The 23,643-nt window shown below is 45.8% G+C and overlaps 1 protein-coding gene and 2 pseudogenes across 5 annotated transcripts in view; 1 reads left to right on the top strand and 2 right to left on the bottom strand.

Annotated features, from left to right (window-relative positions):
• The window catches only part of LOC147429685 (uncharacterized), a 180,380-nt gene that overhangs the window by 42,768 nt on the left and 113,969 nt on the right, over positions 1 to 23,643 (bottom strand). For 3 of the 5 annotated variants that reach the window (XM_086495936.1, XM_086495938.1, XM_086495937.1), the window contains exons 10-12: positions 21,968 to 22,050; positions 21,287 to 21,358; positions 21,148 to 21,210 (exon numbers count right to left, since the gene is read on the bottom strand). In XM_086495936.1, coding sequence (XP_086352062.1) covers positions 21,148 to 21,210; positions 21,287 to 21,358; positions 21,968 to 22,050 — 218 coding nt within the window. Of the gene's footprint in view, positions 1 to 19,749; positions 19,856 to 21,147; positions 21,211 to 21,286; positions 21,359 to 21,967; positions 22,051 to 23,643 lie in introns of those variants that run through there. The other 2 variants (XM_086495935.1, XR_015185896.1) reach the window with 2 other exon arrangements.
• Positions 1,343 to 1,799, bottom strand: LOC147429686 (S-adenosylmethionine synthase 1-like; annotated as a pseudogene).
• On the top strand, positions 7,204 to 8,616 carry LOC147429687 (large ribosomal subunit protein eL18y pseudogene; annotated as a pseudogene).

Below are 23,643 nucleotides of genomic sequence, written 5' to 3' on the forward strand. Positions count from 1 at the left end.
GCCCTGATCCGTTACGAAACATCTCTCCCTTTGAATACTCTCTCTCTCTCTCTCTTTCTCTCTCTCTAGCTACATGGTTGTTGATATGAATGTCACCCTATCTGCCCATTTAGGTATGCTCTTGTCTAATCCGAGCTTCTCATGCGAACCTACGCCTGCAATGTGCTCCATTTGCAGAAACCACGACCCTCAAAAATCCTTTCCCTTTGAATAATCTCTGTGTGTGTGTGTGTGTATCTCTCTCTCTCTCTCTCTCTCTCTCTCTCTCTCTCTCTCTCTCTCTCTCTCTCGCGGTCAGACTACTGACCACGGAGGAGATTGATGAGATCCGCCAGCGACCGATGCTGGATCTCTTGTGATCTAGCTATAACAGCTATCTGCTTAGTTCACACCTAGTAGTTTAGGATTCCATAGTATTTTATTGTGACATTTTTCATTTCATTTTTGTCATTGTTGTCATCTTGTTACTCTGACTCTGACTTTGTATCAGATCCACCACATTGTAACTTTCTGGTCTCATGGGTCACTTTGGCCTTTTGAAGACGTTAATATAACATTTCATTTCATTTCATTTCTCTCTCTCTCTCTCTCTCTCACACACACACACACACACACACACAAAGGAATTTCTGTATATTACGATAACCACTTTAGCCATGGAGTTTCTTATTCTAATCTTACATTTACACGTTTGCAAAGAAGTGAATGTTACAAGCCCACAATCAGTTTAGTAGTAGTGATACCAATGTGCCACTCAAACTAAATAAATATAAGGCAAGTTTTAAGGGCTATCTTAAGCCTTCTCAACTTCAAAAGGTTAACTACTTCCTAGGTGCAATCAGGATCGTTGTTTGCGACCATAGTGCGACAGTCTCCTGGTATCGCTTGATGCCATCCCGGTGAAGGTCATTAAGGTTGATAGAGATCATACCAGGACGGATTTTGTGTGCGTGGGTGCTCTTGTGCATGATTTTATATGCTGGTAATGGGAGGGCGAATGATGAGTTCTTGAAATGTTATTCTACACTATGATTATTTAGTTGATGTTATATTATGTTTGACAAACTGATGCCACTCCAAAAGTTTTATGCAAATGCAATGAGGATGGAATACCTAAATCTCAGAAGAATTTAGCGAGAGCATCAATACAACAGCTTCTTCTCCACACTTCTTATATAGGAGGAGAATACTAGTTGTAGGGGCGGGGATGAGGAAACTTGATTATTTCCAGAATCTTTGAATCAGCAATGGCGTGCAAGACCAAACGCTACAACACTCTTTAGCAGCCTGCCTCACTATGTAGGATCCACTTTCTATATATCCACCTTGGTTGGGTCTTTGCCTAAGAAAACACCTCCGCCATGAGCTCCCCAACCACCATATGTATCAATAATGATCTTCCTTCTTGCTAGGCCAACATCACCTTGTGGGCCCCCATCACAAACCTTCCAAAAGGATTTAGATGGAAGATGGTATTCTCATCCAGGTACTTCTCAGGTATCACAGACTTGATAACATGCTCCTTCAGATCATGTTAACTATTTGTCATTGGTAACTATTTCATTGTTCTGCATAGAGATCAAGACCGTATGAACTATGATGGGAACCATGGCAGTGATGGCACCATTTCATTCTTGTAATCAACAGTTACTTGAGTTTTGCCGTTTGGGCAACCATCCATAAGTTTCATTCTTTCTTACCTCTATGAGTATGGCACCTAATTTGGTAGCCAAGACATGGCCGAGGGGCATAAGCTCCTTATTAGTCTCATCAGTAGCATAACCAAACATATGCCCTTGATCTCCACGCTCACTAGCATCTATATACATGTTCTTTCCCCTGTAGGTGAAGTAAATTCTTCTTTCAGGGAACTTCATGTTGGCAGCCATGCGATCAAACCATGGTGCCCCTAAAATAACATCCTGATGTTGGAGAGGAGAGATGAAGAAGTCTTCTTTGTCGACATAGCTTTGGACATGAAGCCTCAACTTCCCAATCAAGGGAGTAACGGAGGCTTGTTGTCCCTTGAAAGCTGCATCAGCTGTTACTATATCTCCCATCTCAAAAGCTTGAATGCCCAACTTGGTGGCCAACTCTATTGATATGAAGTTGAGAGTAGAGCCAGGGTCAAACAAGATGAAGGCATCATGCTCTCTTACCTTTCCCCAAGCATAGGAGAGTGATGATCCTTTGCAATGAGCATCCTCTTTTGGAGCTTCGATGGTGGAAGCCCTAGGAGTCTCATTGCGAGTATTCTTCTTGGGACAAGAACGATAGCCATGTCCTTGCTCCCCACACTTGAAACATTTATGGTCCTTGCGAAAAGCTTCAAGCTCTTCAGGAGAGAGTTTGTTTTTACCTTTGTAAACTCCCTTCTCCTTGGACCGATTGTTGTTGTTGTTATTGTTGTTGTTGGAAGTGCCTTGGGAATTATTTTGAGCATTGGATTTCCCCTTTGCATCATTTTTATCTTTGTTTTCCATGGGCTTGACATTATGTCTAGCCCCTTGATGGAAATTGATGCGTGAAGCAACCATGGTGTGATGGATTACTTCGGTAATAGTACCACGCCGTTGAGAGTTGATGTATTCGGCCATCTCTTCAGGCAATCCCGCACAGAATTGCTGTCTTTGCTCGGCAAAGTCTATCTTTTGAAAGACAGTAGCTTTGAGATGTAAATCCCAAAACTTGTCTACATACTTGTTGATAGACTCATGAGAGAGAAGCTTCAAGCCGCGCCATTCGGTAAGAACTTTATCTTTAGTATCGCTTGGAAGAAATTGCTTCATGATGGAAACTCGTAGAGTTTTCCATGTCTTTGGAGCTTCTCCATTGCCACGAAGGCTAGCCCACCATTGACGAGCTGATTTTTGGAAGTGCATAGCTACATGGCGTAGCTTGGAGGACTCTGTGAAGCCCTCGTCCCCAAAGGCCGCATCAAATTGCTGGATGAAGGCCAACACTTTGTCAGTAGCACCAAAGGTGCCATCGTAGGTGAGAAAAGAGATACTCTTTCCTCCCTCCTTGAACTTCTTTAGCTTTTGTGACCTTCGCCATGCAGGAAATGATTTGCGATGTCCTCCCCTCTTGTATTCTCTAGGAGAATAGCCATAACTTTCATCGGAAGAGGAGGAAGGTGAAGAAGAAGGAGAAGAGGGTGACCTCTTCCTAGCCCTTTTCTTCCTTTGTTTCCTCTCTTGCCTTTCAGAGTGATGAGGAGAAGGACTATAGGTTGCTCTTTTCCTCTTGGGAGGAGTAGGTGATCGTCTAGACCGCCGTCTTCGTGGAGCCACCTCTTCAGAAGAACTTAGACTTTCATTGCTTTCTTTCTCTTTGGATTCCTCCTCTCGAATGGGAGAGAGTCTTCTTTTGGGGGTCTCTTCAAGAGGCCTCCTAAGCTCTCTCTCCTCTGGGAGAGGAAGGGAAATTCCATAAGCACGAAGTTGTTGAGTAACTTCGGCTTGCAAAGCAGGGTTGCCCATAGCTTGCTGCAACCTAGCGACGAGATAATTCACAAACATGGGAGCATCATCATTAGCACCTTCATGTGCAAAATCAAAGCTATCAATGTTCATTCTACTCTCTTGATTATTGTCAGCCATGTTAACAAAATTTATGTTTATACTTAGTGTATGCTTTGGCAGTTCAAAACCTTAGTTGCCACTCCTCTTAGCCTTTGGAAATCGGCTCTTAAGTATCTACACCCACGGCTCAAAGTGGTTAATTATAGAGAGTAGAGGAGTAGGTCTAACATAGCAGAGTTTCCAAGGGCTAGCTCCTTTCAGACTTCTTATGGCTCAATAATGGTAAAGCCGTAGGCAAGTCTAAAAAGACTCCATTATTAAATCCAAAGCTCCCGAGGTGTGCACCATCCCCCACATAGTGGGCTTAACAAAACCGATATTAGATCCCAGTTCCACTTACTCTATTATAATTAACAACATCAACCATTTATCGGCTACTTAAGGACCTCTCTTCTTAAGCAAGAAAAGAGAAACCAAATGCTCTGATACCAATGTAATGGAATTTGCCTATTCAATTTGAGAGTAGCGGAATTTAATGAGAGTACTTTCAAGAAATGATTTTGTGAGCATAGCGGGTAGACATAATTGAAGATAGCAACATAATTATAGCAATTAGTTAACTTGGCATGGACAATACTTTTGCAAGAGAGAGAATTTAGAGAACATGACAACAGTTGAGGACCGGATTTATGTGGAGCCGGTCCCCCCCTCCAATAGGCATTTGTATTATGATTTCTCCCATAAAGAGAGACTTGTTACAATACATTCTTTGTGTTCCTTGTGACCTAGGTGAAGCAATGAAGATGGAAAGCTTCATGCATCACCATCATAGCATAACCTAAACTTGAAGAAAGCTTTAACTATACCAAGTCTCAGTCCCAAGACCTCAAACACCTTCGAAGGTGGAGAGAGCTAGCAGGGAATGAGGGTAGGGAAGAGGAAGAAGAAACATTTCATACGAGAAAGAGCTAGTTCCTCACTTATCATAACTCTTGTGCTAGCATACCTAATAGCATAGTAATGAAGAAGAAATAGATGGCAAGCTCAAGCATTGAAGCATGGCTCTTGGATGGATTTGCACTCCATAGCCAAGAGTGTTGGTGTAGGCTCTCAACCTCTACTTGCTTGGAGAAAGAGAGGGAGCTCTTGCACTTTGCATAGTACACAATGAGAGTGTTTGTGAGTGTGTGTGGGTGAGTATACCCCCTAAGCACCCCCCTAGCTTGCTTGGGTCGACCCCCCCTTGTAGCTCATGCTTGAAGCTCATTGGACCCCTCCAGGCCTAGCCAATCACAAGCAGGAGCCATTACAAGCAACATGGGTAGCCTTGGGACAAGTGTCCCTCTTTCCCCTTTGAGAGAGAGGACTTGATAAATGCAAAATCAATTAATTAAATATCCTAAAATATCATTGGACCCCTTGGGTGGACAACCAATAGGTTTCAGGCACACCATGAGGGAAACATGAGGAGGAACTTGACAAGTGTCCTTGCTGCCTCTTCAAGCTGGGGCTTCCCTTGTGTGTGTGTGTGTTCTCTCTCATCCCCCCCCCTTGTAGGCTCGCCCCCCTCCTTGTAGGGATCTTTTTGACTTTGGATGAGCAAGCCCCTTAGTCATCAAGCATGACTAAGCACTTGAAGTAGGGGGTGTTCCCACAAGCATCTCAGGCAAGCTTCTCAAGGCACTTCAAGCACCTTAATCATGCACCAAGTCAAGCACCTCAAGCATGGAGCCAGTCAAGCACGTCAAGCATCTTAATCAAGCACCTCAAGCATGACAAGCACCTCAAGCACCTCAAGCACGACAAGCACCTTGAGCTTGGGCCGGGTTCCCACCTCAAGCTCAGCCCTAGCTTACCTAAGGTCAAAGGACTTTTACACACATTATTGGAGGTCTTCAATGAAGCTAACCCTAAGGTCTTATGCTGCATTGGTTAGCCTTGCTCTTGATAGACCATCTCCCATTTGGGTCCCTTTACTATTGGCCCCGTGTTGAGATAGATCTATAAGCACATATCTATATCTTAACACTTGTTCCCATTTATTCTCCCACATTAAGTGATCAATTTAATATGAGAAAATCATTTGGGTTGGTTAGATATTAGATTTTATGACACTCTCTCTCCAAGCTACTACAGGGCTGGCGACTATATACACCCTCTTTCCTCATCCGCCGGGATTCCCACGCTGCCTCCATTAGCTAATGAACCCACGGCCCTCATCGGGTGCCCCAACATCTGCAGAAGGTGAAAGCTCATGTCGATTGACAGGGAATAGGAGGCAGTTGATGTAATCGGAGGGAGAGGTTGAGTCTACGTGTCGCAAGACAATCTCGTGGATGAGCAATATGAAGAACCAGGAGGAGGTGAGGTGAAGAGCTGTAAGAATCCGCCACCGCCACGATAGTAGCAGGTTGTTTGCAAAGTAGAGCCTTGAATGGCTGCAGCACCTCCTTCAAGGACCTTCCTGACCCACCCTCTAACCCCATCATGCGCATCCCTCCTTGCAAGTCGGCTTCTTCATCAAACGCCCCTGCTACGACTTTGTATGGAGTCCCAATTCCAGCTAATCGCAAATCACGCACTTGCCATCGCACTTCTCTCTCAAAGAGCGCGCGCCTGTTTTTGAGAGTTGAGTTTTGAGAGAGAGAGAGAGAGAGAGAGAGAGAGAGATAGAGAGAGAGAGAGAGAGAGAGAGAGAGAGAGAGAGAAAAGAAAGAAAGAAAGAAAGAAAGATTTTTAACGTCTATGTCAGGCCGAAATCGGCCTATGAGACAAATCAAATGTACATGGTGTGTATGTCATCCGTCTATCGGAAAGACAAATGAAACAAAATTGATACAAAACTGAACTGAATGTAGGTAGTGGAGTATCTGAGGAGGGATGGAGCTCTATCCCTAGGGGTATATGCATGTCTGTATGCTCAAGGTAGTACAATCATGAGAATGCATCAAGCTATCTAGCTCCATCCTGTACTAATGGGGGGATGTAAGATGTGGTACATGGGTGGGTCTGGTGCCAAGGCTACCCGGATGAAAGAGAGAGAGAGAGAGAGAGAGAGAGAGAGAGAGAGAGAGAATTATCGTCCGCGGAGGTCAAATATGACCTATGGGACCGAAAAGCAAAACGTTACATCTCAGTTAAGGACTGAGGGTCCAGCGAGAGGTGAACAAAAGGGGAAGATAGGATAAACAGAATCAAAATCAAAAACCCTAAGGGGGAGAGAGAGAGGGGGAAGCCATTTTGGGAGTTCGAAACTCCTCGATAATGGCTTTACCTCCTCGATAGACTGCCCATTTTCCTGCCACGTGCGCTTCTCGTACCTTTTGTAGTTCTACCTTCTTGTGTTTGAGTTGGGTGGGTGTGAGGTCTTCTGCAAACCAGATTTTAGTGTCCTTGAGGAGCCTTGATTGCTCAAGGATTTTGATTCGGTCCGCCTTGGTCTTGAAAGTGAAGATCGCATGGTTGGTGCGTTGCTCATGTGTAAGGAAGGTGATTGTGGCTGGGTCCCACTCTATCATGGGGGTTGTTGCTTGGATGCGAGTAAAGCACTCCTGGAACATGAGGGAGAGAGAGAGAGAGAGAGAGAGAGAGAGAGAGAGAGAGAGAGAGAGAGAGAGAGAGAGAGAGAGAGAGAGTCTCTCTCAGCACACGCGGGACAAGCGAGCACCTACGAGCAGCCATGGCGAAGCATCATCCTGATCTGATAATGTGTCGCAAGCAGCAGGGGGACGACTATGCTAGTTGAGTTTTTAGAGAGAGACCGAGAGGGAGAGAGGTAGGAAGGATTCTGAGAGGGGTTGCGGCAGGCGGAGCACCTCGTCCTTGGCAACGGTAGCAGCGGCAGCAGAAGCAGCCGTGGGCATCGACTTGCCTGCTGGGAGACGCATCAAAAGACAAATCGCACTGCTCCTAGGAGTGACAATGTCTATCTGAAGCTTATTGTCAAGCTCTACAGGTTTCTCGTTGGAAGGAGAGGCAACCCGTTTAATACTGTGGTTTTGAAGTAGCTGTTTATGAGCAGAACTAACAGGCTGCCTCTATCTTCATCTCGTCTCATACGTTACATGAAGGGGAAGGAGGATAAGAATGGTGTAGTTGTGGGAGTTGTGACGGACGATGTTAGGGTGTATGAAGTTCCAGCATTGACAGTGGCCGCGCTGCGCTTTACAGAGACTGCCCGTGCCCGGATCTTGAAAGTTGGTGGCTTTGAAGGTCCCAAGTTCCAACTGGCTCAAATACTGTACTTCTGAGAGGTCCAAAGAACACTCGCGAAGCTGTGAAGCACTTTGGGAGAGCTCCAGGTGTACCGCATAGTCACACAAAGCCTTATGTTCGGTCCAAGTTGAGAGAGCTCGTGGTCGATGTAACAGCATTTAATGTTGTGTGATTTTTGCCAGCACTAAAAGTCTATTATTTCTGAGCATCGTACTGCCACCGTTTGTAGCTTATGTTCGGTCCAAGTTGAGAGAGCTCGTGGTCCGTCCAAGTTAGCAAAAGTTTTGTAGCTTATGTTCGGTCCAAGTTGAGAGAGCTCGTGGTCGACGTAAACAAAGATTTAGTAGCTTTTGTTCGGTCCAAGTTAACAAAAGTTTAGTTTTGTAGCTTTTATCAAACACTGTGCTTGTAGTTGGGTTGTTACTGAAAACTTATCTCTGAGGAAGTGGTTAACCAAGTGCATCTTCCACCTTTGGTAACATTCATCCTTCTCTATGCGAAAGGCTGTCCGGAAAAATTTTACTTGTATTTGAGGAGGCTTGTAATCCTACCCATTTTTGTGAGCATCAACAAAGAGAGAGAGAGAGAGATCTCCACGATGAAGAGGAAGCAGAAGCAGAAGCAGTTGGGCATAAGCAGTCATGACGGTCAAGGCTTTTGGTTAACTTTCGGGGTGCTTGCCCTCCTGGCAAGTCCCCCTCAGTGCCACCTCAGCAAGTCCCCCTCAGGGCCACCTCAACAAGCTTTTTCCAGTTGACCGGTAGGTCCGTAAGCAGGCAGTCAGGTAGGGAGTCCCAGGCACCGCGCTGCAGTGCAATCGACTCTCTCTCTCTCTCTCTCTCTCTCTCTCTCTCTCTCTCTCTCTCTCTCTCTCCATCCAGAGTGCAGATGAGGATGGATCCTCACCATTTCTTCCATCTTTGTTTCACACACTTTTACATCCAGTTTACCGGGTACCTATTGTATCAGCTGCTACACCCACGTAGTTTTAGATTGTAGTAGTAGTAGTAGTATTTTGTTCCACTTCTAGTTCTTTTCTAGTTCTTTTGTACCCAGACATGGTATTAGATTCACTATTTTGTAACTGATTGGTCTCATAGGTCATTTTGGCCTTTTGAAGACGTTAATATAACATTTCATTTCATTTCATTTCTCTCTCTCTCTCTCTCTCTCTCTCTCTCTCTCTCTCTCTCCCCCCCCGAGTAGGTAGTCCAGGAGAGCCTAGAGAGGCCCGCACTGCAGTATCAATTTTCTCTCTCTCTCTCTCTCTCTCTCACACACACACACACACACACATGTGCACACATGCACACACACACACACACATCCGTTTGCTTCCTTTTCTTGTGCCTGTCTCAAATCAACAAAAGGTTTCGTGACTCCTCTCTGCTACACTCAAAAGGAAGGGAGGGGAAGGGGGGGGGATTCAAACAGAGCACTTTAGTTACTAGCCCACGGAGCATCGCTCTCAACTAGGGATAACAAGATATAAATACTGCGGAATCCTAAACTAAGCGGATAGGTGTGAAAGGCGAAAGGCGTGAAACGTGTGAACTGAGCTATACAATGTGTAGACAATTTGGGAGGGAAGTAGAGATCTATCTGCATAGAGATCCATCTTCATCTGCACTCTGGACGACGAAAAAGTATGGCTCGAATCCTTTGCTGTAGCCTCCTTCGAAACTGTGTAGCTCCTCTTCTCCATCGGGGTCGTCTAGATCTCCCTATGAGAATGCCAGTAGTGTGGGTAGACCTCTCCACTGTTGGTTGCTCCTCTGTCTGTTCTTCTGGGTGTTCAGTATCTAGTGTAAAGAAATCTGTGATCTGTCTCTGGGGTTGTCTCTCTTCAGCTCTCCTCAATAAAGTTTCTCTATGCCTGTGTAGCTCAAGTGGATATAGCCCAAGACATCTCTGATCCTCATAACTCATGACCCTAGATAATGGCCCGAAACCTTCTCTGAATAGACAATGAAACGGCCTCGTATCTCATAGTACACTGTGCAATGACATATGTAATGTACCTCTGTCTCTGGCTCTAGATGGCATAAGCGGCATATCCTGCTATCTGCTGGTGTCCCTCTGAATCTGCCAGTCTCAATCTCGAGCTGATGTAAGGACGTGCGTATCTGGCCAATGGCACATCGGACACCATGAGAAAGACGTTAATATAACATTTCATTTCATTTCTCTTCAACTCACAGGGTGCGCCTCTCTCTCTCTCTCTCTCTCTCTCTCTCTCTCTCTCTCTCGCGGGGGGGGGGGGGGGGGGGGGGGGGGGGGATCCGGGGGGAAAGGGGGGGCGGACCCGGGGGCCTGAAAAAGTCACGCTGGCCAAGGCGCGCTTTGAGGGCTTGCTGAGGTGGCGGGGAGCTGCTTGCCAGGAGGGCAAGCACCCTGAAAGTTAACTAGAGCCGATGATCAAGCGCCGCAACGGTGGATGTAACAAGCAGGAAAGCGGCCACACCAACCCTATCAGGTGCTCCAACTGTGGGCGATGTGTTCCCCAAGGACAAGGCTGTCAATCAGTTTCTTGTAAGGAATATTGTTGAACAAGATGTTGTGCAAGATGTGCATGATGCTTGCGTTTATGATGAGTACGCAGTTCCCAAGCTTTACGCCAAAATGCAGTATTGTGTTTCACACGCCATTCACTCTCACGTTGTCCGTGTGAGATCCCGCATAGCAAGAAGAGTTTGGGAGCCACCACAAAGGTTTAGATGCAAGGAGGATATGCAGAACCAGAATCAGCCTACCGATGTTCCTGCTGTTAGGAAGTGAATAGGTGTCTAATTAGTGCATAAGCTAGGAGAGGAATAAGGCTCATGAATTTTGACTTCTATCATAGAACTCTTAGAAGATGCTACAAGCATTGCCACTGTGGTTGAAGCCATCAATAAGATGGATGTTGAGGGACTTTTGAGTCTTTTGAACGGGCTTGTATCAGATGTTTTGGAAATGTCTTTCTAAAGTCTTTTCCAAAAAAAAAGGGAGAGAGAGAGAGAGAGAGAGAGAGAGAGAGAGAGAGAGAGAGAGAGAGAGAGAGAGAGAGAGAGAGAGAGAGAGAGAGAGAGAGTGACTTGCTTCTGAGACTCTGAGAGAGAGCGATAGAGAGAAGCCCTGCGAGTGAACAAGAGACACGACACTGAAAATTCACTAAACTCAACCGCTAAGAGTGAGTGATGGCTCTTTTGTTTGAGACTATTTGAGATGAAACATGATTACTTTCCTGTATACACTATACTCTATAGAGTAACTATGGAGATCTTGATCTAATCTTTTTCATTGCTTATGCTCGCTCGGTTTCTTGTCCGCTCGTAAGTACTCGCTCGAGGATTGGGATTCCTCGCGATGTGTTACTCTTGCAGGAGGTGCTGTTTTAGGGTGTTCTAGATTGCAAAAGATTGTTGCATTGTCTACGACAGAGGCTGAATATATTTCAGCCACTCAGGCTTCCAAAGAAGCCATTTGGTTAGCACGTCTATGCAGTGAATTTGGTTTGCCTAACAAGGCACCTATGCTTGGATGTGATAACCAGAGTACCATATGTCTGGCAAAGAATGCCATGTTTCATGCACGCACAAAGCATATTGATGTGCGATATCACTTCATTCGAGAAGTGCTTGAGGATGGCCTTATCACATTGGTTAAGGTCCATACATCACAAAATCCAGCAGATGCTCTCACTAAGTGCTTACCCAAAGCACAACATCAGCTATGCATACAGATGGTGGGAGTCACGCAGCTTAAAGGCGTCATTTATGCCTTTAAGTGGGAGGTTGTTGGGTTAAAGGCCCAAATGACCCCTTTTATGTACATTTTAAAAGGTTACTAACCTTTGGCCAAGTTCACATTGAACTTGGCCACTAACTTAAAAACGGTCCTATACTTTTAATAAAGGGAATGTGAGCCAATTTGCTCACTCACTTATTCCCCTCTACAAATCGAGTAGCGCTCTTTCTCTCTCTCTGCAACTTCGTTCCCTAGCGCCCCCTTCTCTGCGGGCCATAGCCACCTCTCCAAGCACAGCTCCTGCACATCTCCTCATGCTCTATCACTTGCACACACTGTTGCGCGCTCATCGAAAATGTTGTTGTAAAGTAGCCCAAGTTGCAAAGTGGTTCTCAGTAAACTGACTGTACCGCTTGTCTGCTAAGACATCCAAGGTAGATGGAAAGAGCACCAAATAAGCATCTTCTCTATTAAGACCAAGACCTCTACAGAGAGATTCAAACCTCCTTGCATGGTCGTCGAAAGTAGGAAACTTGATGTTTACCTTGGCCAAAACACCGGTCAACGCCTCGATGGCCTCTTGCTCAGGAGCCTGTTGCTCAATAGCTTGCTGTAACAAAATGGGAGAGAGCTTTATTGGGAAAGGTGATCTAGAAGATGTAGAATCGGATGGAGGAATGGATGATGCCGTATGTGAAGGTATGGGTGATGAGGTTGGTGGACTTCTACTAGGTACCAAGGGTTGACGTCTTCTGTTGTAGTACTTCAGAGGACTCAGTAGTGTGCTTTGACGCTGTAATGACCGCCTTGTATGTGTCATTCAGTAACCACAAACCCAACCAAGCTTTGGGCAAGAAGACTTATAACTGGTGGACTCCCTTCTAGACTCTACTAGACCAAGGCGAGTGACTAGACCACCTGGCTAGACTAGGGACGAGGAAGGACAAGACCTGGGACGAGGAAGGACTAGACAAGGACGAGAGCTGGTTGGACGAGGGCAAGAGAGGACCAGACCAGCAGGGCGAGAGACTAGGTCAGCTAGACTGAGCTGTCTAGGGTGAAACTGGACCAGACCAGTAGGCTGCACTGTACAAGGTGAAGTAGTCGAGGCTAGGTAAACCCAGCTAGCTTCTCGATTTGTACCTCAATAGAGAGTGAGAGTTCAATTGAGGTCCCACCGGGCGTGCCAAAAATGAGAGCGCCTGTGGCGCGGAAAGTGTGTCATGCTCTCTATAGTGGATGCTCTTGAGTGCAATGTGTGTGACATCTCACTCAAAACAAAATGAAAACACAAGAAACAATAGATAACAACGAATCAATACAGAGACACAACAACAGACCAGAACATATGGACTAGACTATCTCAAAGGAACCGATACAGACTCAAGTGTGGCAGCACACTCAGCTCCAGCAAGGACTCTCGGGTACAATGGGGGTGTTGAGGCTCATATGTGCAGGGATGGTGTAGACGTGCTGTGTATAGACTTGCTCCTCTAGACGATGACGCTGGACCATATATGAAGAAGATGATAATGATGACCCAACAGCTACTACTCATATGTCCCACCATAAAGAGCAACCAACGGCTCATAAATGTCAGTCATCTAAGTCTATCTCCAAATTGAGTGGTGGTGGTGACCTGGCCATGATGTCCACTAGACCACCGTCCATATCCCTACCACGTGTCACTGCCCAGCACAGAGAGTTTGTCCAGTGTGAACCAGACCAGACCAATTGTACTAATTGTGTGTCCTGTGAAAGTGACACTGTAGCATGCTACACGGAGTAAAAGTGTATCAGGTATGCGTAGATGTCTGTGGAAGTTGAGCTGTGCTAAACTAGAATGAGACAGTAAACGTGAGGAAGGCATGATCTACTGCTATCCCGATAGGCTTGGCCCCACTGTAAAGTCCTGAATAGAGGGTATAATACTGGACTGAGCCAAAAAAAAATCCGCTGTCCATGTCTACGAGGAAAACAAGTGAGCCACTTGATGCTGGAAATCTCTGGAGGCCACTCAAGATGGATCCTCCATGTGCAGTCCCCATGTTTGTCGGATATTCCCCATATCCAGTGTGCTCCTCATCCTATAACACCTGGCCAATCCCATATCATTGACATCCAATTCTCTCAACATTTCCTCTGAGGTATCGTAGGAAGTTGTCTGAGATTGGCCCGTTCTAGTATTAAAGTCTCCCAAAAGAATGACATCTCCATCCTTAAGAACTCCCATATGTCCTGACCCAATATCATGCAGGGTGACTGTCCCTTGGGCGATGCATAATGAGATGTGCTAGGGACAAAATAGAATATTGCAATGTAGAGCGGCCTCCCTGTCTTTTGTCACTCTATCCTGAGAGAGAGAGAGAGAGAGAGAGAGAGAGAGAGAGAGAGAGAGAGAGAGAGAGAGAGAGAGAGATGGAATGAAATGAAATGTTACATTAACGTCTTCAAAAGGCTAAAGTGACCTATGAGACTAGAAACTTACAATGTGGTGGATCTGATACAAAGTCAGAGTAGCAAAATAACAACATAACAAAACAAAACAAAGATATATACTATAGGATCCTAGATTGGTCGATGTGAACTAAGCAAAAATGGGCGGCTTGCTCGGATAGCTGAATCACAGGAGATCTAGCATCGGTTGTTGGCGGATCTCATCAATCTCCTCCATGGTTAGTAGGGGCCAGAGTGCTCCGAATCTTCTGCACGTAGCCTCTGTCGATGCTGTGTAGTCCTCCGCAGTCGTGGGCGCCTAGACTTCCCCAGCTCAATCGCTCGGTTGATCAATGTGCCTCTGGTGTGAGATGAGAGGGAGCTCTGCTGTGGGAGTGGCTCCTGCGGCTGTCCCATGTCTGCTCTGAAGAAGTCTGTGATCCGTCTTTGAGACTGGCTAGCCTCGCCACTCATCAGGCTATCTCTGTGTCTGGGCAGCTCGAGCAAGAACAAACCCAGGCATCTCTGATCCTCGTATCCCATGACTCTTGAGAGTGGTCCAAAACCCTCTCTGAACAAGCAATGGAAGCGGCCTCGTATCTCGTAGTAGACAGGGCAGCAGCATGTGTAGTGCAACTCTGTCTCAGGCTCCATGTCACACAAGGGGCAAGTCCTGGCCTCAGCTGGTACTCCGCTGTATCTCCCAGTCTCAATCCGCAGCCGGTGAGAAGATGTACGTAACTGGCCAATAGCACATCGTATCCCATGAGACAAGTGGGTGTCCATGTATCTGGGTCTCGTCACAAAACCATCCTCCGTAAGCTGGAGAAGATGGTCTCTGTAGAAAGCCATCTTCGTGCCCAATTCTTGTGCTGGCTGTATCCATGTCCTCCTGGTGTCTAGCTGGGTCAGGTCTTGGCGGATGAGCTTGGTGATCTCGGATTGTGTAAGAGTAAGAGATGGTGCATCTAATGAGTACTGGAATGGTGGAAGCCTATCTATGCTGAACCCATGCGCCTGAAACCATGATGCCATCTCTCCATACCAACATGTTGTATCTCCTTGCATGGCTAACTGTCGAGAGGACTCAAGTGCAACGCGAGCATATCTGTCTCTAGGAAGTTCCCATGTGCGGTGTATGAAGGAGACCGATCTGGTGCGCGCCTCAACCACTAGTGGGGGGGCCGCTAGCTCTGCTCGGATAATGGCCCGTGGTACTGATGCCTTGGCTCTAATGAGCCGCGCGATCATAGAGACGAGAGGTTTCTCCATGTTCCCCCATCCATCAATGCAACCCGGCCTCCCGTGGTGATCCAATGAGGGTCCCCATATCTCAGCTCCATAGAGCAATGCAAAAGCCACCAAAGTGTCAAAGAGCTAGAGCTTTGTTTGGGGCTCCTGAAACTGAACCTGCACCTGCGAACACATCCTCTCCATTCTACCCAATGCTGCGTGGGCTCTAGTCAGTCTGGTCTCTGCTGCTCTTCTGAGTGAGAATGCAGGTCCGCTAAAAACCACTCCAAGGTAAGTGTAAGCATCTGTGTACTCCACAGTCTCCTGGCCGTATGTGAATGTAGGTGCTGACCTCCTGATCCACTGTGGGGTGGTATTAAACACCATAACCTTGGTTTTACCAAGGTTGACAGACAAACCACTTTCGTGGGCAAACCTATGCAAAGCATCCAATTGACGTTGCATTCCCTCTGGAGATTCGGAGATCAACACAATATCATCGCATATAACAAAAGTGGAATCCATGTCCTTGCCAACTGTGCACCTCTATCACCATCGCTCTCAATGTAGATAGAGACCTGATCCACATACATACAGAATAGAGTAGGAGAGAGCGGGCAGCCCTGCTTCACCGCAATAGTGGAGTGAACCGGTGTAGATAGTCCCTCAGGGGTGCGTACATGCCCTACTATTGATTTGTACAATGCCATGATCCCCCAAATGAGTTCTGTGGGTACTCCCATCTCCTGTAATCTGCGCATCAATCTAGCTCTGGGTACTGTGTCAAAGGCTTTGCGGAAGTCCACAAAGCTACAATAGATCCATCTCCCATGAGATCTGCCCTCCTCGATGATGGCCCTGAGTGTCAAGATATGGTCAAGAGTAGAGAAGCCTCTCTTGAACCCTGCCTGCCCAGATGCACACATTCCTTCCCTCTCTACCCATCTACTCAATTGTTGCTCAAGAATGGATCCATACAACCGTGCCAGTGTGTGTCCAATCATGATAGTGCGATAATTCCCAAGCTCCATGGGGTCTCCTGACTTGAAGATAGGTACAATCGTAGATAGGCTCCAAGTGTCCGGTAGGCCCTCACACATGGCACGGTTAACCATAACTGCTAGAAGCTCTGCTAGTAGGTCTTTGGCATGCATGAAATGCTCAATGACTAAGCCATCATGATCATATGCTCTCCCAATCCTCATCCTGTCAATGGCTTTCTTCACCATCTCAGAGGTGAAAAAAGCACATGTGTGTGGGCATGGATTGGGGGGGTTGGAATGGGGTGGCTGTCCAGGTACTGTGTACAAAGATGATGCGTACTGACCCCAGGTCTCTGTGGAGGTAACAGCAGGGGGAGGGGACTGCTCATGAAAGAGCCACCACGCCTCACGCGAGTCTTGACTCCAAAATAGCTGGTATAGATCTTGCTAGAGTCGAGCCAAAAATGCCCTCTTCTTTCGCCGCATGAGGCGTCGGAAGTCAATCTTTGACTGTCTGTGAGTGACGTCCCCCAAAAGCACCGCCCTCTGAAGTCTAGCTATAGTCTGGCGGCACTCCTCATCGTACCAGCTGTTCTGAGGCATGCTCCCTCGTCGACGTCTCTGCTCAGGCTGAGTGTGTGGGTATGCCTCTGCACAGAGAGAGAGAGAGAGAGAGAGAGAGAGAGAGAGAGAGAGAGAGAGAGAGAGAGAGAGAGAGAGAGAGAGAGAGAGAGATGAAATGAAATGAAATGATATATTAACGTCTTCAAAAGGCCAAAGTGACCTATGCGACCAAAAAGTTACAAAGTGAAAAAATCTAATACAGTTTCTGAGTACCAAAAAGAAAAGACTAAATGGTACTGAAAAAGATACCGTGACATCCTAAATTGTTGGAAGTGAGCTAAGCACCTTGTAGGGTATGAGTAATAGCTGAGTGGATAATATGTGACAATCAAGTCATAAGATATCCATCATTGGTCGTTGGCGGATGTCATCAATATCCTACATGGTCAATGACATATGTAGTGTGGCTCTGTCTTTGGCTCCAAATGGCATAAGTGACATATCCTAGCCTCTGCTAGTACTCCCCTTCTAAATCTACCACTCAACTTGAAGCTAATGCAAAGATGTGCGTATATGACATACAACACACAGTATCCGATAAGTGTATATGACATACAGCACACCGTATCCCATAAGTGTGTATCCATGTATTCGGGCCTAGTCACAAAGCCATCCTCTGTGAGTTGGAGAAGATGCTCTCTATAGAAAGCCATCTTCATGCCCAAATGTCCTCTTGGTACCTACCTGAATCAAGTCCTGATGGATGAGTCTAGTGATCTCTGTCCCTGTAAGAGTCAGAGAGGATGCATCCAGAAAGTATTGAAAGGGGGGCAAACTGTCCGTGCTGAAACCATATAAATGAAACCATGATGTCATATGTCCATAGCAGTAGGCTGTATCCCCCTGCTGCACTAGCTGTTGAGAGGACTCAAGGGCTAGCCGGGCATATCTATCTCTAGGGAGGTCCCATAAATTGTGTATAAAGGAGACTGATCAAGTAAGTGCCTTGACCACCAAGGGAGGTGCAGCCAACCACAGCTCGCTTAATCTCATGTGGTACTAAAGCCTTTGCTCTAATCATCCGATAGATCATAGAAACCCAAGGCCTCTCCATCCATCAGTGCTAGCAGATCTGCCATGGTGATCCACTGAGGGTCCCTTCATAAGCATAGCTAAAGCCACCAGAGTGTCAAAAAGCCAGAGCTTTGTTTGAGGTTCCTGAAACTGAACCTGCGAACACATCTTCTCCAATCCCCCCAATGCTGCATAAGCTCTGGTCATTTAGTCTCTTCTGCTCTCCTCAATGAAAACACTGGAGGTAGGTGTATGCATTTTTATACTCCACTAGCTCATGACCATAGGTAAATGTGGGTACTGACCTCCTGACCCATTGTGGTGTGGTGTTAAACACCATAACCTTGCTTTTGTCAAGATTAAAAGACAATCCACTATCATGGGCAAACGCATGTAAAGCACCCAAGTGACGCTGTATCCCCTCCGGAGAATAAGAGATCAACACAATATCACCAGCATATAGCAATAAAGAGATCCATGTCCCTGCCAACTGTGCTCCTCTATAACCATTCCTCTCAATGTAATCAGAAACCTCATCCACATACATACCAAATAGCGTAGGAGATAGCGGGCAGCCCTGTGTCACCCCAATAGTGGAGTGAACCAAAGCAGATATCCCCTCTAAAGTGCGTACATGCCCCACTATTGACCCGTATAAAGCCATGTTACTCCAAATCAACTCTGTCGGTATCCTCCCCCATTTCCTGTAATCTGTGCATCAATCTGGCTCTGGGCACTCTGTCAAATGCTTTGCTGCTGGAATCGGTGCTTAAGTGAAAGAAGTGCTTGGAGGCAGTCCTTGCCCCTGTAAACCTGTCTAATCTGAGAACATACCCTTGCCTCTATCCCCTCCACCTCTTCCTCTTTGGTTCCCTCCTCGCTCATCTACCTGTGATCTTTAACTCAAATGTACTTCTAGACTCCAATGGAGTCTCTTGTCTCTCCTGGACATATGTCTACTATCTACGCTCTAGATGCTCAACATGCCATGTACAGACAATTGCCTTGCTCTACCACATACAAAAAAAATGTCTTGGAAACCTGCTGAACAAAACTTTTTGAATTATCCCCTCCATGGATAGTAGGGAGAGAAATGATGAAAAAGCAGGTGTATGCAGCATCACACAATGCTCCACCCTCACGCAATACCACTTCCAAGATGCTATTAATCATTAAAATGTGTGGTAAAACCCCCAGTATTAGTCCTGGCAATTTGAACGTAACTGCAAGACCCTTGCCCAAGCTAGAAAGATCCATCCTCTATCTTCAACTATACAAATGACAATAAGCTCTACCAATTTTGACGACATTTTGTAGAAGAGCTTGACCAGGCTGATCGGAAATTTCAAACTGAAGCAACCTCTCCCCGGTGGGATCAAAATCCTTGGACTGTTGAGACAAGCAGCTTGGATATACTCCTTCAGCTGCCTTTAACATCCTATACCTCAGAACCTTGCCAGCTAGTTAAAGGTATCACAAAGATGAAATGTCCAAAACGAAAGCCTCCCAGCGGCATTACTACACAGTGACTGGAACGAACCTTGAATCTAATCGGTTTCTCTGCCTACATCACTATCTCTCATTACAATGTAAAGTTAGCGAGCCCTTTCTCTTTAGAGTAGCATGAACCAAAACAGGACAACAGCTATGTACAATAAAGACAGGGCTGCATTTAATGTAAGATATGGTCCAAATGATCGCTAAAGCCTGACTCTGATGGACAGTACAAGAAAAATATCTGTGAATGAAGGATAAAATCCTCAAGGTGGCCAATAAACTGCTCATGTGGCGAGTAGCATTACTCCATATGCATATAGCTTGTCTGAAGAATGTAGAAGTTTACTCCCAAGTCCGTAGAAGACTAAAACACCACTCTTGCGATGTACTGATCCTGCTAAGGCATCATAAGTATTCTGAAGCGATGGAGCAGCTCAGATCAAATGGCAATAAGAGTGACTGTAAGGGAAGAAGGCTAGGAGCTTAGTACATACAAATGAAAAACCTTCCAGATGTACCAGGCTGTAATATTTGCTATCGAAGAGAAGGTTGCATCCCTGGGATTCTGTCTCTCTTTTTGTGCAACCAGCCAATGCATACCTGTAAGCACTGTGAATATCCGTAAGTATGAAAAAAGGATCCAGATCCTCCCACTCATAAACAAGATGGGAAAACAAAGCTACTCTGAGCAACCAGATGGCACCCCAATTCACAAAAATTCCGCTGATAGGCACACACTGATCACCAAGAGGCAAAAAGGATGCCAGATCAGATGTGCCTAGATGTCTTGAGACAGCACCATAAACAATGTTTGGGAGACTCTGGAAACCCAAAGTGCATCGATGACAGATGGGATCATAGCCTAAGTACCAACTGCAATGCCACCATGGGCACTCATGGAGATATATCGAGCAATAAAAGCCTCACAAAGCTACCTATAGATGGCAGAGAGGAAAATATGAGAGGCCTGTATGTAGCCAAGCATGTGGACGGGTGAGCTGGGCGCACTCATGACGCATCCCATGATGCCTAACGGTCTGTACCGTGTACTGAAGGAAGAAATGAGAGAGTATGGACTCCGACTCCTGCAGTGAAAGCCCACAACCACTCAATTGGGTCCCCAAATTCCTAGCATATTGGCTATAGAATACCAAGCCAGGGAAGAGGTGTGGCTGAAATGATCAAATGATAAACGCAAGTCCTTTGATACACAGAAATCAAGCCAGCAAGCAATTACACCAAGAAAGGCAAAAGACCCCCACCAGCCATCATCAATCTGTCCCTGAAACTACACTTGGTCCTCCAACATGAGTGGCCAACTGTCAGAAAGAGCAGCATCAGTTTCAAAAATGCAAGTCATCACCCTCTGTGAAATATCCGACTGCTGAGAAGTGAAAGTTGCTTGCAAGCATCGAGGAATCTCCACTAAGAAAAGAGGACGCTGGCCCTCTATCCAGCCCAATACTCGCCTAGCTGCAGCATCTCCTCTCACAATAAATCCTAAATTACTAAATATCACAGATGCCCACTTTAACTAAAGAATTTTTATAATGGGGATGATATAGATTCAAGCCAGAGGTATAACAGAATAAGAAGGCGCTTCAATTGAGATTCATCACCTGCAATTCATCCATCTTGTCAAGTAAATGAGCTTTCTTTTTTGACATATTAAATACCTTTAAGCTTCATTTACATTCAGCTGAAAGAGATTAGAGTTTAGGGAAAAATGCCTAAATACTGTAAAATGACAAGTAAAGAATGGTGAGCCCAGATACAGCCTGTTTTACACTCTACAAAACTAATCACTGAAGATATTGTGTCAACATTTGACATGCAAAAACAACCACAAATCGTGCAGAAGGATTTGAACCTTATCTAAGGAGAACCAATACCTGTTGAACAGCCTTATAAGTCATGTTTCCAGTATTCAGGTCTGGAAAGATGAGAACAGTAGCCTGATACATGATAGCATCAACCATAAACAAAAAAATCTTCCAAATCAAATGATTAGGACCGAGTTAAAACACACACCTTGCCTGCAACTGGGCTACTTTTTCCCTTCAGCTTAATTTTGGCTGTTTCTGGATTTACCGCAGCATCATACTGCATAGCAGCTCAAATTTTTAGTACCATGATACAATACAATGAGAAGAGTTTGCTACCCATGCATGCATCAATTATTAATAGCATGGTAAGATGCATCACTTAATTGGCAGAGGGACAGAGGGAAAGAAAATAATTGTGCAAAAGCAATCGTACCTACCACTTGTGCCTTTCAAACAAAAGATCACCAGAGGCCACAAGCTGGAAAACCCAATGGAAACAGTATGATCCTATAAGCACCAGTTAAAATGTCCGAAAACTATAAGCCAACAGTAGAAGAGGCTGATACTATGGATTCAGAAGGAAACACTCTGGAGGAGAGTAAGCCAATCCAACTGCCCTGCCCTAAACCTGAAAGACATGAAGGAATCATGCACTCACTGCTGGGCAGTGATGTGCAAGTCTAGAAGAACCAAGGCATTCCAGACACTGCCCGAAAGCATGTGACCCTCTCATGCAGTGCAGCTGACTTTGTCCAACACACACACAATCTCTCTTCAACAATTATAGATCTTCTTACCATGCAGTGTATTAAAAAAGAAACCAATCTGATCACCTTTGCGAAGTTTCTCTCTGATATCCTAAACAAAAACTTGGAAAAAGTTTCACCTGCAAGGGTCCATCAATAATCAGGTCTGGCTTTTTCTTTTTTGCAATCACAGCAGCATCTGTGACTTTCTGGACGAGGGGCCCTGCAAGTAATGTTATGAAACCTGGCTTAGGGCAACATGTTTAATGTTCAGGACACGTGAATGAATGCCCCAGATAAAATTTGGCACTAGCTCAATTTAAAATGTGACACTTCCTTTGAGAGCCAGAGAATTGAGAACAGAGCTTTTTACAAGATTTGCACTTGACATGTTCTATTATGAATAATTATCCTGATGAGGCATGGTCAGCCCAAATAAGCGCACACGTTGACACCCACATGCATTGCCTGTGATCTCCACATACTCAGCTTGTCGATGATTTCTGTGGTAAGGAAAGTACAAGTGGGTGGGTGGGCATGGCTGTGGGGGATCAGGCAAAGGGGCCTGATGTGGCATGGTGTATAGTGAGGTTGCATACTCCCCCCAACTCTCTCAAGAGGTAATAACGACAGGTGTGGAATGCTCCTGAAGCATCCTCCAAGCCTCCCTCGAACCCTGACACAAGAACAACTAGTAGATGTCTCTCTCAAGCTGGGCCAAGAATGCTTGCTTCTTCCTTCGCACAAGGTGTCGGAAGAGGATACGTGTGTCACCTCTCTATAACTGCGGTGTCATCTCTTTGCATTCCTCATCATACCAACTGTTCTGGGGCATGCTCCCAGAATGTCGTTGCATGTGGGCTGGTTATGAGCTGCGCGTAGAGTGTTAGGTGAAGATCTGAGTGAGCGCTCGCAAAGGCCTTCATGGATCCTCCATACTCAGAAGTCTATAAATCTCTGATGTGTAGACTCCACTCGTCTCTCTATAGAAAGTGTATCTCGGGGACAGGCCTATAGACTCCTGATTATGGCTGCTGTTGTAGTGGAAGTCCATCGAATATGATATGACTGCATGATCTGCTGCCATTCCAATAGAATTAAGCCCCACTGTGAGATCTTGGGTATGTGGGATAGAGCCTATTTGGGATAGCACATAATCTACCGCCCTGGCTCCATGTCTGTGAGGACAGCTAGTAAAACTGCTGGAAGTCAAATATCTCCCCAAGCCATTTAGAATGGCTAGTCCATGTGTTGTCTCCATGTCCAATAAAGTACTCCTCGTCTTGTGTGCTGCGACTAAGTCCAAGCTCTGTGGTATCTATCTCTATCAACGTCTTGTCAATCATGTCAAAAAAAGAATGCCACTGGGCTGTCCTCGCATTAAAGTCTCCCAGTAGGATGACAACCCCATCCCTAGATAACTCCCATTTGTCCCCATCAGAATCATGTAGGGTGACTGTCCCTTGGACATGCTCGCACTGGGACCAAAATAACCCATTGCAATGTACAATGGTTTACCTTTCTCTTGTCTCACCTTGACCCACATATATCTGGCATGTTCATCCCTTCATACAAATGAATGATGGATGGACTGCAGCTCCTCCCTGTACAATACTGCTACACCTCTAGATCCTCCTCCTCTGTGCTCTGATCTCACCTCCTCTCTACAAGTAGACTCCCAACGGTATGCCCTCACCTTTAGGGTGCTACCCGGTGCCTGGTGCGTCTCTGAATAGAAGATAATATCTCTTCCTTTGAAGCACCTACATCAAGCTTTAGTGACCCATTACACTTCCACGCTGCTATTTTAGGCTGG

This window comes from Adiantum capillus-veneris, chromosome 22 (genome assembly GCF_014529385.1).
Source record: "Adiantum capillus-veneris isolate H3 chromosome 22, ASM1452938v2, whole genome shotgun sequence".
Classification (NCBI taxonomy): domain Eukaryota; kingdom Viridiplantae; phylum Streptophyta; class Polypodiopsida; order Polypodiales; family Pteridaceae; genus Adiantum; species Adiantum capillus-veneris.